The following is a 14,897-nucleotide window of genomic DNA, read 5'->3' as shown; positions in this document are numbered from 1 at the left end:
AATGAATCCAAAGAGGTAATACAGTGAGTAAGTATATTGTATATACATATACACTGAGGTAAATACAGACCGACAAAAATAACAGCCGAGTATGACGCATGTCAGTGTCCTGCTGTTACAATTTTGAAAGCTCAATTTGACAAACACATTTCCTTGAATATAGTTTTCGTCTGTCTTGTTAAATTACTCAAGTCGTGATGTGTGCAATTTTGACATTCAATATAATTTATGTTTTTGTGTGGATCATTCCTTATTAACCTTTGGATACACCTACACATAGAGAATGAATTACTCGGCATTCTGACTTTGCAGGATTTTAATGCTATTTTAAGATAGAGCATATTGTTATGTTTTGAATGGACCACCTGCAAAGTGAAGAAGGAATGTTGAGACGAGCACTGATTTAGTTCATATGACTCACTGACCTACTGAGAATCCCATTGGATGAATGGTAACAGTCCACTTACAATAGGGACGCATACCCATAGACAATGGATTGCAATCCATCTAAACACACTGACCTTCCTGCTCTTACTCCTTACGCTGTGAATGTCTACGATGGTAAAGTCATCACATTCTCCTCTGGGACACATAATGGTGTGTGCGAGAACCATAGCCTCTTTAAATTGCTCAGAAGCATTTATATTGTGTTCCCCAGAAGCTAGCTCCTTGAGCTGGAGATCCTTGAATGAGAAAATAACCTTTCACTTTTCTCCTTGTCTGTCTACCTTCCTGCCCTCCATCTATCTATCATGATTCTCTCGTTCCCTCTACACTCTCAGGTTGCTGGGTAATTCCGTGGATGACGTGAGGAGGTCAGAGGAGCCCCTCTCCACCCCGCCCCTGTGTCCCTCTCAGCCTATCTGCCGCTGTGTCCTATGGCTTTTTATTCCTATGTGATGACAGAATGGGCTCATGTAGGGATAGAAGCCACTTAACACACGGCGAGAGAGCTACATGAAAAAAACTGGAAGTGATCCAGTCCTAGTTGGCCCGTCCCATTCGCCTGGTACATATGGTTTGATTAATGTTTCCTGCTTCTGATTTCATGTTCCCTGAAGTTAAGCTACATTTGTGCTCATCCTTCAGATAACGAGTTAGCTCATTGAAGTGCTCAGAGAAGAGGGAGTCAGACGCTGTTGTGGTTGTCAGTGCACCTGTTTTTGCTTCCAGGCACAAACAGCCATTCCTGTTTCCAATTTGTGATGCGTTGGTGACAGCGGCGGTCTCCAGAGATGGATGTTGAACATTTTTCAAAATACGTCATAAACCAAAGGAAGAAACAAGCAAGGAGAGACCAATGCAGATTTTTAATAACCACTTTAAAAGAGGCACTAAGTGAACCACTTTACAATACAAGAGGCATTGTATTTCCATTTCTTTTCTCTCTTTCTCTCCCACTTTGATTCTGTTGCACATTATTAAAATAAAACTTTAACATTGAGCATTGCACCAGAAAATCATCTACCTACAACAACATACTATATAAGATACATATAAACAAGATAAAGCACCTTTTTTGTGCTAGTAAATAATATTCTTAATTAAACAGTTGGAGGACAGACACGGAGGACTGAGTGTGTGTTTTGTGTGTGGTAGTATCAGTGCATGGGAGGAGCTCCTAAAACAGGTCTCAGGACTGTGAATAGTCCTTGGATGCACCTGAGTTCGTACAGATGGAAGCTTTCCTAATTTCCTTTCCTAAAGACCTACAGATGAATACTTTGTTGGAGGAGGTTTTACACAGTCGTTTTACCATTCTTTTAAAAGAAACTACAGAGAATCAGCACAAACAGTTGGCTACAGATATCATGTTCCCTTCAGATAGAGGACATTGGCGTTCACATTACAATAACAAATAACATAGCACCAGTTAATATTTATACAAAGGCTAATACAATGAATGTCAATGCAGGACAGTAAGGTAAAAATAATACAAAAGGAGTAATTTTTTGAGAAGCATACACAAAAGGTGCACTGACATAGTTTAAATCAGTTGGGATGAAATTTGGTCCTGTTGCATAAAAAAAAACAATATCCTCCATGAACACTTTGTGATTGTGAAACTTTCATGCATTATTTTTGAAATATTATTAAAAGTAAGGTTTTATTTTCAAGTATAATTTTTTTCTTTCATTTTTCTAATGAAATATAATCTCTGAAAAAGATAATGTTCAACATAAGAATAGCAGGGATTAGTCAATGATTTACCCTACTAGCATTTTCATTCTAGATTCATAAAATCATCTCTGCCATTAGTCCTCACATTTGTGTTATAACAACACATTTACAAGAGAAGAAGACATAAAGTGACAACATAAGTATTTAGACAAACATTTCACAGAGATCCATGCAATCTCATTCATGGTCATGAAATGTCTTTTCAGTCTTTTAGTTTTTTTCCCTACACCCCCCCCCCACTCAGTTTATTGGTTCTGAAGTGTCCTTCCTCAAAGGAATCTTAAAGCTGGTGAGCTTTTGGCCAAACAGCTGGCTCAGAAGGTTGTTCTGAGACTCTGCTGTCCTATAGGAGTGGCTCTCCATGGACCTCACCCCTGTCCTTGGCCTAGACTTATTCAAGGAATTGTTCATAGGAGGCGCTGACACTTTAGAAACTGGGGAATGAAGAGCCCGTCCAAGAGTCCCCTTTTTGGGTTTGTAGTCCCCATTAAGATGATGCACGATCTCTGCTTTCTTTGTCGTGCAGTTATCGAGGAAGCTTCTCTTTGGTTGAAGGCCTAAACTCCCTGATGTTTTGTGCTTAGAGACTATTTTGTTGCTGACCACATCATCTCTAACGGAAGAGAGCACCGGGTAGTCGCTGGGGCCGTCTGATTTCCTGTGAACCGCCGGACTCTCGCACTTGCTAGGTCGGAACTTATTTCTGGCCTTGACGTTGACACCTAGGTTCTCCCGTGTGGCAGGAGAGGAGACCCTCTGTAAACTGTGAGGTGACCTCATCTCCTTTCTCTTCTTCTGTTCTTTTCTCACAGAGTCTTTGTCCTCGCTGGAGGCCAAGCACTGGAAAGTGAGCTTGGTGTGGTGGACTGGTGTTGACTCCATGGCCCTGGGGCTGTTGTTGGAGCTGTGTTTATTAACGCTTTCACTGGGCTTGGGTGTGGAGGCTTTGTCCTTTTGCTTGTTGTCATGGCTGTGAGTGCTGGTTGACTGTTGCCCTTGCTCATCCTCCCTCAGTTGGTACATCACAATGGTAGATGCCTTATGCTTTGTAGGAGGATGGTGGAGGTCATGTGAATAGGGTGTCTTTGAGCTAACATACAGCTCCTCATCCGATGCTGAGGCATCTCTCCTCTGTATCTTTTTCCCTTCAGCTTCTGCAGTGCTAGTCTGTGTGCTGCTCTCCGGAGTGCTCTGTTTATCATCTGCGAAACACTCCCTCTTCCCTTCAGGTGTAATGCTCTCAAGTGGATTGTCCTCTTCCTTCACATCACATGGATCTGTGAATGATTTGCCATCTGCCTCACCAATGTCTCTAACAGGCAGCTTTGACGAAGGACTGGGAACAATGTCCTCTGTTTTGGGTGTAGCAGTGGAGAGACCTTCAGAGCCCAGGTGAAACGTACAATGCTCCAGCTCTACCAGCATGTCAGAGTAGTCCTCAGCCATTTCCTCAGTCTTCACACTGGCATCATTTTCATTGTGATATTCACCTGCACTGGTCTGTGTAGAGCCCTCTGTTGTGTGTACAGAGGGTTTCAGAACTGGCATCTCAGCACTCCGATTTAAGTGCAGTGAGGCTATGCTGGCGATGCCACTGTCAGAGCTGTTCTCTTGTAGACTGTCAGTGAGAATCTTTCTCTTTTTGCTTGCTGGCAATTCACATTCATCGTTCTCTTTGGAGGCAGATGTTTTGATAGGTCTGAGAACTCCTCTGAACTTGAAGATCTTATTCCCTCCTGACAAGTGCTTTTCCATGTGTCGGTCAAACTGCTCTTTCTTAGAGAAGGTGTAGTTGCAGGTGCTGCAGATGAAAGATTTCTTGATCACATGCATGACATCTGCACACAGCTCACAGGTGTAGAGGGTTGTATGCTTTGAGTCAAGCTCATCCATCTCTTCATGCTCACTTTTCAGATGTTCTTTTAGTTCCTGTGGCTCTTGGTAGGTCACTGGGCATTTGTGGCACAGGAACATTTTATTTAAGTTGTGCACAACCAGATGTCTCTGAAGCTTGAAGGGTTTGGGGAACTGCTTGCCACAGTGGTGGCAGTCTCTCGAGGGGTCTTTACAGTTGGGGTGCATCTCCACATTCTTTGGCGCCATCTCTGTTTTGTGCAGAACCTCAACTGGCATCAGCATGCTAGATTTCCCCACTTTTTCAATGTTCCCTTTAGGCTTGCCAACTTTGGGCTGAGCTACCTCTGTAGTTTTCACCTCCTGCCCAGTGGTTTCTACTGTGGCTGGTTTCTCCTTGTTGGAGACCTTATTGGACTCTCTGCTGGCCTTGCTAGGGCGGCGTTGCATGATGGAAGTGATGAAGTTCTTCACGGCTGACTCCTGCATGCCAGAGCCCGGCAGACTCCCCAGGATAGCACTGTGTGACTGGCCCTTGCGGGCAAACTGCGTGGCATGTTCCCGTAAGTGCTCATTGTACATCCACACGTCCGATATCTCCTTCAGGCACATACCACAGGTCCAGAAGCCGGCCTTGTTCTTGGCGTGTTTCTCCCTCAGGTGGTCCCTCAGCTGCTCCCGGGAGCTGAACTTGCGCTGGACGCACATGTAGCAGGTGGGAGGTGGAGAGGGGTTGTGGGATAGCTTGTGGAAGTTGAGCTCCCCCAGGGTTAGGAACCAGGTGAAGCACACCTTGCACTTGTAATGTTTTTCCTTGATCTTTAAGCCGCCCTCTTGTCGTTTTCTTCCTCTGCGCTCTGTGAGCTTCTTGGGCTTTACAGTGTCTCTCGTCTGTGCATCATCAGTGCCAATGGGCCCAGCTAATGGGATGTCCTTGTTGGAGTCAAATAATTGAATTTCGGGTAGCTGGAATGTGGTATTGAGGTTTGGGATGTCAATGCTGTGGAAAGAAGACACGTTTTCTGTAGCACATGGCTCTTCGGGATAAGGTGCAGAAGAGGCTATGATAGGAAGAGGACGTTGTGGGGTTGGTACTTCTGCTTTACAGGATGTTGGGTCAGAGGAGATCACAGCATCTGTAACAAGGTCGTTGGAGGCACTCCATGCCAATGATGCTTTGTCGATAGTGCTCTCAGGTGGGCATAGGAAGTCACTGGCAGGCTTCACAGTATTCTCATGAATGTCTTTGTGATCTGTTGTGTCTGGTTTCATGTTACATACTTTCTTGGAATCACACTTTAAAGTCCTATTATGACACATGTTCAACATGATAGCATCATCAATGGATATCGTTTCATATTTACAAGGTTCATTTTGATTGTTGACAAACGTTCGGTCCAACTGATTTTCTCTATAGTCATCTTTCTTTTCCAGATACAGGTCAGGATGGTCTTGAACTAATGATGAATCGGGTGATAGTTTCTGCTTCTTGTTCTTCTTGCCATAAACCTTTGCACACTTTTTCCTTTTCAGCTCCACATTTCTAGAGGGAAATAACTGTGAGAATGTGCTTTCATCATCAAGGAAAGCATTCAAATTAGGGATTAGTCCAGGAGGGCTTGCAGGAGATTTAAAACAGGTGAGATTCTCCACCTCATCTGTTGGGCCACTGTTTTTCTCACATTCAATCTTTACTGCAACCTCTCCCAGTATCTCTGTGGAAAGACTCTGGTCTGAAGTCTGTTGCTCACATGCCTCTTTTGTGTCATACAAATTCTCTCTAGATGTATCATACTCCCTACTAATATCCTCACTTACAGATACTCCATAATCGCTTCCAACATCCATACTAACTTCTGCTAGGCCATTGACGATCTCTGACAAATTTGTGCCTTTCCCCTCTTCTGTATTAGTGTTGCTTTGAATCAAGTCCATATCTTGGGTGAGCAGATTTGTAACCTTTATTGGAGACATGGGTATCTGTTCAATGCCACTGTTACTTGTTACAGCAAATGGGACTTCCTGTTGCTCTGTAACTTTGTGTTTAACACTAGAATTGATTATGTCTTGTTTCTCAGGTGACTTGCAGTATTCTTGCTTTAGCTGGGTTTGGAATTCAGGAGTAATTGCCTGTACTATGTCTGTTTTCTCGTTCACCTCATTGTTTTTGTTCTTCTGTGGTTTGTAGCTTTTCTTGGCTTTTGTCAACTGAGGAGGCATTTGCTGAACTTTGTCATCAACTGCCATTGCCATATTTGTTTCACCCGTGTTGTCCTCCAGGATTACATCTGTTTCTCCTTGTTTGGTTATGAAGGAGCTGTTACTTGTCTCGGGACAGTGATTCTCAGAAACCTCATTGCTTTCTGTTTGCAAACAGGTCTGTGGAACCAGGAGCTCTAGATCATCTTTATTTCCTGTTTCTATAGACTGGGATGTTTGGTAACTGTGTAGACTCCCTTGATGATTTGCATTTTCCAAATATGGGCTGCTTTCAGTCCTGATCAAATGTTTCATAGCCTTGTGTCTCTTTAATCCTGGCACCGTCCGGAAAAACATGGCGCATATCTCACACAGATTTGTCTTTTTCTGTGTGGTTTCTTCCTCTTGCTTGTGGGTTGCTGAGCACTGACCTTCCTCCACTGTTAGAGATTCTGTTTGGTCTGATGGTAATGGGGTTGGCTCATTCTCACAGATGATCAGTGGTTTGGGAGTGAGCTGATCATCTGAGATCTCCTTTATCAAAGGACAGGTGTTCTGCTCACTATGGACCTCTTTGACATCTAGGACTTCTGGCAGCACCTCTCGATCCACTCTCTTTAGCAAGTCAACATGTAAGTCCAAACAGTCAATAGTTTGAAGGGGAACCGGGCAAATGTCCAAATCCTCCTTTATATCGCCAATGGACTGAGCAGTGCTCTGAGAAGGGAGAACCAATAAAATTAATGGAAATGTTATGTCATTTTGGATGCTGCTCTTGTTCAAAGATTCATCTGGTGGACTTAGCTTGGCTGTATGGTGTGGACTCATAGTTGACTCTGTGTATATGTCACACATTCGTTTGTCTGACGTCAATGCCGTGTCATCGCTTAGATCAATGTCACACATTGTTTTGTCTGACATCAATGCTGTATCATCACTTAGATCACAAGGTTCACAGTCATCCTTGGGCCTCTGCTTGATGGCTGGCTCATCCTCATCCACGTTGGCTGGGGAGATAGGAGTGTAATCAAACTGACTCAGTTGTGGAGGCTCATCTGGAATGTAATTGTAGTTCAGTGGGCTTAGTTTGAAATCATACAGTGATACGGAGACTCTCTTCATAAGGGCCTCCATTGCTTCAGATGGCTCTGTTGTAATGGTCAAGGGTAGGGGAGAGGGAATGCAGGCGTCATTGCTAGAGATTTTATCCTCTGTGATTCGCAAGTACAGTTGAGGAGGACTTACTAAAGAGTACTCCATCTCAGATATTATGGTCAATGGGTTATCAATATGCAGTGCTTCTTCGGCATTTAGGTCATCACAGTTTTCCTTCTTAAGAGATTGTGTGTCATGGATTGAGGCTGGGATAGTATCCATATTATTGCATGTGATTGGCTGTGATTGTTCTTGTTCTTGTGTGTCATGGTTCACCACAGGTGTGTGTGGAGAAGCTGGTAGAACAGGACTGGATGGAGGAGCATCATCTGGAATATTATCCAGCCTTTCGTCCATCTGCAAATCCTCTTTGCATGGTGAGTGCAGGGAAAATGCCATGAGATGTAAAGGAACTTGTTCCTGAATGTCTTCAACATCTGGAATCTCTTCTATTTGTCTGTGGTTGGCCTCACATTCAGGTTCCTTTTCTGTTTCTGCTTTTTCCTCAAGTGTATGTTCCATGTGTGCATCACTGTCAAGGTCACTGTCATGCTCAGCAATGACCAACATGGTGCTTTCATCATCTGACTCAATGTTGGAAAAGGTTGATCCGTGGTTACCATGATCTGTATTGGTTTCCGTCAACAGTGAACTGCAAGGCTTATCTGTGACAGTCTCCAAGAAGACATGGGTTGATTGATTGGCAATGCCATTCTCAGGGGTGCTACACCTCAAATAAACTGTACAGCTTATCACCTCATCCTGTATTGTACTGTCAGATTCAATGTTGTCTTCCTCTGTTACACATGCTGTATTGTCCTCCGTCTGTTCATTTGCAGATGGCAAAAGACATACACTATCAGAGTGACTTTGGACATCTATGGATTGTTCCTCAGATGCATTTTCTACCTCTTCAAGCATATTATCCAAGTTATCATCCATTTCCTGCTCTGCTATGTTGGAACCGTTGGAGGGCTGGCTCACATACTTAGTATTACAAGTGATGTCCTCCACTAGCTCTTTTGGATCCTGATGCTCATCAATGGTATTGTCTAGAAGCTCTGTATGCTCATCAATGGATGTATATAGAAGCCCTCTATGCTCATTAGTGGAAGTATCTAGAAGCTCTATATGCTCATCAATGGAAGTATCCACAAGCCCTCTATGCTCATCAATGGGAGCATCTAGAATCTCTTTATGCTCATCAATGGTAGTATGTGGAAGCTCTGGAGGCTCATCAATGGTAGTATGTGGACGCTCTCGATGCTCATCAATGGTAGTATGTGGAAGCTCTGTATGCTCAAGGAGGGCCCTTTTGGCGTCAATGATTTCATCCCCACAGTCCTCTAGCTTCTGGTTCTCACAGGTCTTCTTAGTTATTGATGGATTATCCATTTCAGTGTTTGAGCAGTAATCAGTTTCTATAACACAACTGTCTTCAGTGACTTTGTTCCTGATTGGCATGTCTTTTAATTCTGACCCACTGTCATTGTAAGGTATAGACTCACTTGGCTGCAGAGAAACAATCTCTTTTACAGCAGATGGGAGCTCTGTGTTTTCAGAGAGAGGAGGCTGTAATTCGAAGTGTGTGGATTCAACGTTCGCCTCATCAGGAATAACCTTTTCATTATGATCTCTACTCTCAGCAGCATCAACAGATGGAGCTTCACTTTCATTGAGTAAGTGTTCTGGGCTCTTAGGTGAGGTGAGCTTTGGCTCCTCCACTTCAGGTGTGATGGGATCGTTTTTGAAAATGGAATCTGATATCACCTCCAGGCTTTTTGTCAGGTTTTCTGCATAGGTCTTACTCTCTAAAATCTCTTCAGATTTCTCTATGGCAGTTCTCTTGTCAACACCCATGCCTTCATCTTTGTGGTCGTCCTGTTGCAGTTGCTCTTTCTCTGCATTTGAGGTTGTGGTTATCATACTGTGTTCACAGTCATCCATCTCTCTAAACTGTTCAAGGATACTGGGTACAGCATGGGTTGGAGTATGATGACCCTCCATCAACTCAAACTCAAATGGACTGGACCATGGTAGACCAGGCTCAGCAAAGACCTCTGAATGTGGGTCAGATGGCATACTTGACATGCTTTGCACAGGGCAGCCCATATCCAGACCAGTGTCTTCATTCTCAGATTTGTGGTTCAGTCGCAGAGGGCAGAATTTTCTCATCTTCAGCTGCTTTGGAGACTCAGTAAGCAGTGGCGGACTACTCAGCTTGGCTGTCTGGAGCTGATTTTCCAACTCTGTCACAATCCTCTTTATCTCTAGATCATCTTCTGACACATAACTGTTGAGATTCGCCCTGTAGTCCATTATTTTGTCTGGCAGAGACAAAGGAACATGATTATAATCTGATTTCTTTTCATTTGATTTATCAGAATTGTCTTTGTATTGGGATATCTCATCTGGTAACATGGTGAAATCAACCATTAGGCCCCAGTCCCTCTGTTCCAAGAAAGGAGAAAGTAAGGATGATGAGCTAAACACTTCCTTTTTGTCATTGGTGGTATCTAAGGAGTTGAAACCTTCTTTGTGTAATGGAACGTCAGTGTAGAGGCCATTGTCATATCCTGCCTCTGAGAGGTCCCCGAACATTGACGATGTGTCAAATGAGAGTGGAGACTTCATAAGACTCTGGTCTTGCTCTAGGGGGTATGGGATGAGATGTGATGTCTCTTTCTGCGTCAGAGGCTCGTGAAATTCAGTTGGAGACAGGCACACTTTCAGTGCACTGAAAAGAGGTGTGGACTTGGGGACTACCTCATTGTTGAAAGTCAATGGGTTTTTAATGAAATGGACACTCTCATTGTGTTCATCAAATGTAGAAATGTCTGATATCTTTGAATGTGGCTGTGTAGATTGCTCTTCTATTCTTTTGTCTACTGATTTTTCGTTTGAGGTTGTTTCATTCTTTCTGAATGTATTATAAGAATGTCCTTCCTTGTTGTTTGTGGCAGGATGTGATGATTGAAGCTGGTGTGATTTGAGATCCGAACTAGTAGATTGAAAATATTTTGATTCCCCTTTGGAGGTCTTGTTGGCTGTCCTTAGTGGTGTGTTTTTGTCAGAACTTGCTATTGTGTGAGTTTCTCTATTAAATGAATCATCTTTCTCCCTTGAGGGCACATCTGTGTTTCTGCATTTCTCAAGGGTTTTGACTGCACTCCTCACCTTTGGTAGTGCTGATATTGGATCAACATCTTCAGTATGTGAGTTAGTGATCCTTGAGGCCACTGAATTGTCTTTGTTAGTAGAGTGGAGGGTTTTATCAGCGCTATACCTCTGAGTAGATTTGGTGAATGTCAGTGCTAGTTGTGTGCTAGTCTCTTTGCATATCTTTTGTGGAGATCGCTCATAGGTTCTCTGCTCGGAAGAGTCTTTCCTCCTGATCTCCACTCTTTTCTCCCAGTCTGAGTCTGTGTGGTCAGTGCTTTTGGGGCTATTGATGCTATCGCTGGAGAAACTCACAGACGTGCTGACTTCACTGCTTGTGGATGACCTGCTGCCTCTCCTCCCAAGTCTCTGGTTAGAGCCAGGTTTCTCTGGAGATAGGGAGACTTCTTCAGTTTTCTTCACTTGAAAGCATTCTTTTGACTCGTGCCTCCATGCTGCACTGTCCCTGTCGCTCCTAGCCCGCCATTTGCACTCCTTTGTGTAGGTGTACTTGCAGCGGCCACTTTGGCTCAGGCGACCTTTGCTTGCTATCTTCACAGGCTCACACTCGTCATCTGAGTCTGAGACATAGTCATACTCCCCAAACATTGGGTTTGGCACCGTGGGCGTAAGTCTCTCCATCACCAGCGAGAACTGGAGGTTTTTGGTGCCTTTTACATGGAGCTTGTTTAACTTGTTTTTCTGTTGAACTATTTTGTGGATGAGTTCTTTGCTCCAGGTACCGGCACCGGTCCTTTTCCTTTTACTCTCCCTTGCTGCAATCCTTGGGGTTGGGGAACTCCTGTTTGCAGAGGAGACTTGGGAAGAGGTTGAGCCACTCAACAAAGAGCTATTCTGGAGATTTCGAACTCCACAACGTTCTGAAAATTTGCTGGATAAGAGGAACCTTGGAGTGTTATTGTTTTCCTCTTCACTTTTGGAGTGTTTTCTTATATCTTTCACTTTATTTTCTTGCTCCCTCGGTTTCTCCCCTGAGGTGATCCTTGAATTTTTATGAGACACTTCTTTTTTTATGTTAATTTTCTCTTCCTGCTCAAAATTCAGAGAAGTCTTCTCAAGTTTGCTTTCTGTGTGCTTGCTGTCTGTCTCAAAGCTCTCAATGTCTGAGTCATAAATATATTTTTCTTGTGTCAGAGACCTGTCATCTTCAGTAGATTGTTTGCTTTTGCTCTCAAAGACCATTGAGTCTTTGGTTTTTAGAGTATGCCTGTTCGACGATACTTTGACAGTGCTTAGGTCATCATCTGCAAATGCATCAATGAAGCTGCTGTCAATCTCTGCATTGTCTGACTGATACCCCAGTCCATTTAGAGCCTCAGTGATTAGGCTATCTAACTTTGCATCCTCTATCTCCAAGTCAGGAAGTGAGACAGGAAGGTTACCTACCCCAGAGAACAGGTTGAGTTTCATGGGGTCGTCCTTAGAATCCCCTTTAATTTCGCTGTCAGACATGAGTTCTCCGTTCTTATTGAGCCCCAGCAGAGACAGGTGAAGGTCAGATGGACACCTTGCCATGGAGACACCTTGACATAAACTGATCCCAGAGGATGAAGCTTTTATCATGTCATTGTGAAACTGTGTTGAACTTCCTGGTGTTCTTCTGGTGTCATCCACCTTTTGAGCAAATGCATGCTGTCCACAGTATTGCTTATGGCCAAGGAATGCGGCCAGGTTAGTAAAGTTCTGATCACACTGCTTGCACGTGAGAAGCACGTCCAGTTGGTCAAGGTTTGCCGTGGCTAAAGACGTAGCTAACAGTTGATGTGCAGAGTATGGTGGTGGAGGTGGGTGATGCTCCAACCCAAAGCCCTCCATATAGCCCTTGTTGCCATCCATACTAGGCTTTGGATGTCCGTTGTCGTGCAGGTAGCTCATCATGTCATCTTTTGCCCTCTCTGGGGTGTAAGGCAGGTTACGGGAGGTGTCTGAGTGGAAATGATGAGAGTTAGTGCTGAGGTTATCTGTAGGTCCTTGTGCCTTCACTTGGTGCTGGGGATAGAATGGAGGGGGATGCCCAGTCTTTGATATCTGGCTGCCCTCAGAGAGGTTGACAGGGCTCGTTGAGGCTGGGGAGAGTGAAGAACATGTGCTGCTAGAGGCTGGGTTATGGACTGGGGAGGGCGAGGGAGATTCATATGGTGACACCATTATAAGCCCCATTGGTGGGACCTGTAATGGTGGATATCCATGTGTTCTTGATGATGCCCCAGCTACTGATTGATTCATTCCAAAATATATGGGCTTATTCTTGGACTCACAGACCGTTGCGTGACTTGTCTCAACTTTAAAATTTGGTATTGTACTGCAGCCATGTTTGACACTCTCTTGCCTTGGGTTTGAGAATCCTTTACTATGTCTATTGTTTTGGAAAGAGCTGGGGCTTTTCTGTGAACCATTCTTATGTGATTTAGTGTCATCCTGCCAGTCAGAGGGTGCTACCAAATAAGTGAGCTTTTGGTTGCTTAGTTGCCTAGACAACTCAATCCTGTTTTGGTTTGGCATGGCAGATGTGAGGCCTATCTGCTGCCATGGCATCCTACCGCTTTTGGATGTGTTTGGCCTTTGATCTGGCTGGTTCTGAAACTGAAACTTATCATTCATATTAGGATAAGGCATAGTGTTTTGGTCAGCTGGTGAAAAGTTCTTATTCAGTCCCTCCCATGAGTGTGGTAAGCTATTATGGGCCTTGGTGTTGATTATTTTGTCAAAAGGCATTGAACCCATGTGGATACTATTGAGTGGAGGGCTGTTGTTGTAGGCTTTGTTTGGAAAGTGCATTTGGGAGCTTGTACCTTGTGCAATATTTTTGCCATGGTGTAAACTGCCTTTAATAAGTGTTCTCTGGCTGTCAGCAGCAACGTCTTTGGAGGGGCAGCTCCTCTTGCTCCCTGAAGTGAGGGCAGCATCCCTATGGCCGAATGTGTCCATGCTCTCTGGCAGGGCACTCTTACCCTTCTCCGACTGCTGGGAGCTGAAGCCAGAGCTCTCACTACTAGCCGAGTCCTCACTCAGGCCCCTGGGGCAGTCCATAGAGGATGCCGCCCCTTGTCGAGCTTGCAGGTACTGCGGTAGCTGTGGAGGATGGGGGTAGGAAGATCTGTCCTCTGGCTGGTCACTATTGAATTGAGTGTTATTCTGAACCCCCTCCTTTCCCTCCCCAGATGGCTGAAAGGAAAAAGAGTTATGAGTCACCTGGGAAGAAGCCAAAGAGGAGGAGTCTATATATTCCTGGGATTGGGGGTTCTGATCAAAGGCAAAAGGGTCTGGGTTTGAGTCCTCTGACAACTTGTATCCATACTGAAACAGAAAAGACACAGAGCTACCATTCGCCTTGTTTGCCTCCTTGAGAACAGTGGATTTTTGTGAGGAAATGCCATAGTTAGCACCGTTAAAAGTCCTCTCTGGAGACTGCCAGTCATTGGAGCCACTCAACTGAAAGTCTGGGAAGAGCAGCTGGCTGCTTGGCTGTGAGTTATTATTGTTCTCAATTGGGCCTGGTTGCTGCTGCTGGGGTGGAAGTTGGTGGGTGGATGTCCCACCTGTGGTTCCCAGTAGCTGTGAGGTATAGCTTGGGGAGGTGAGGTTGGAAGAGGTCTCCTGGAAGCAGCGACTGTAGGTGAGTTCCTCCTGCTGCAGCTCGGCCTCTCGCTCTGGTATACTGGGCACGTGGAACCTGTAGCTGCCCGTAACTTGGCTTCGGCTGGCCTCCATCTTTTTGGGTGGCGAGACCTTCTGCTGTGGGTAGGCAATGCCGATAGTAGGGTTGGAACGTGGATTGGTGATGCTGAGTCTGTACAGCTGCTGTGGGTTACCGCGCTCCGACTTCCCCAACCGCTTGCCCTTGTCTCTGCTCCGGCACTTCCCACTGGGGGACTGGGGGCTGCCTTTACCACTGGGCCATGTCCTGTTGCTGGAGAACTTAGGCCGGTTCTGTAGTGACTTGAAGTCTATTTTTCCCGCCTGCTGAGGTCGGATCACAGCCTCGCGCTGCTGAGTATAGTCCCTGTCCTTGTCTACAAACTTGGCTCCTCTGCGGATTGTCCGGGCCTCTACGCCCACACCTGAGAAGTGCTCTGAAGACTCTTTTGTGGCTTTCTCACTGCTGCCGTACTGCTCCAGTGCAGTGCCTTCATCCTTCAGTTTGGACTCAGCATCCAGCTTTTTGACAGCATACGTGCGCTGAGTCTCTCCTGCCATGGTGCAGACAAGAGGTGCTGTACAGGCCTGGTCCTCAGAGGCTTTATCTGGGAAGCAGGAGCATGATGAGTCTGGGAGTCTGGAACAATATGCTGCTTCCAGTGGCACAAACGACAGAGATGGGAGGGCGG

At 45.0% G+C, this 14,897-nt stretch overlaps 1 protein-coding gene across 1 annotated transcript in view; it reads right to left on the bottom strand.

The window, feature by feature from the left end:
- Positions 1 to 1,296: 1,296 nt before the first annotated feature.
- LOC129862325 (uncharacterized) overlaps positions 1,297 to 14,897 on the bottom strand; it is a 577,333-nt gene continuing 563,732 nt past the window's right edge. Inside the window, exon 6 of the mRNA XM_055933839.1 lies at positions 1,297 to 14,897. This exon is cut by the window's right edge and continues 68 nt beyond it. Coding sequence (XP_055789814.1) covers positions 2,422 to 14,766 — 12,345 coding nt within the window. The 5' untranslated portion in view covers positions 14,767 to 14,897 and the 3' untranslated portion in view covers positions 1,297 to 2,421.

Source organism: Salvelinus fontinalis, chromosome 9 (genome assembly GCF_029448725.1).
Source record: "Salvelinus fontinalis isolate EN_2023a chromosome 9, ASM2944872v1, whole genome shotgun sequence".
NCBI classification, from domain to species: Eukaryota; Metazoa; Chordata; class Actinopteri; order Salmoniformes; family Salmonidae; genus Salvelinus; species Salvelinus fontinalis.
The sequence above is the reverse complement of the archived record's forward strand: the minus strand, read 5'-3'. Positions and strand labels throughout refer to the sequence as shown.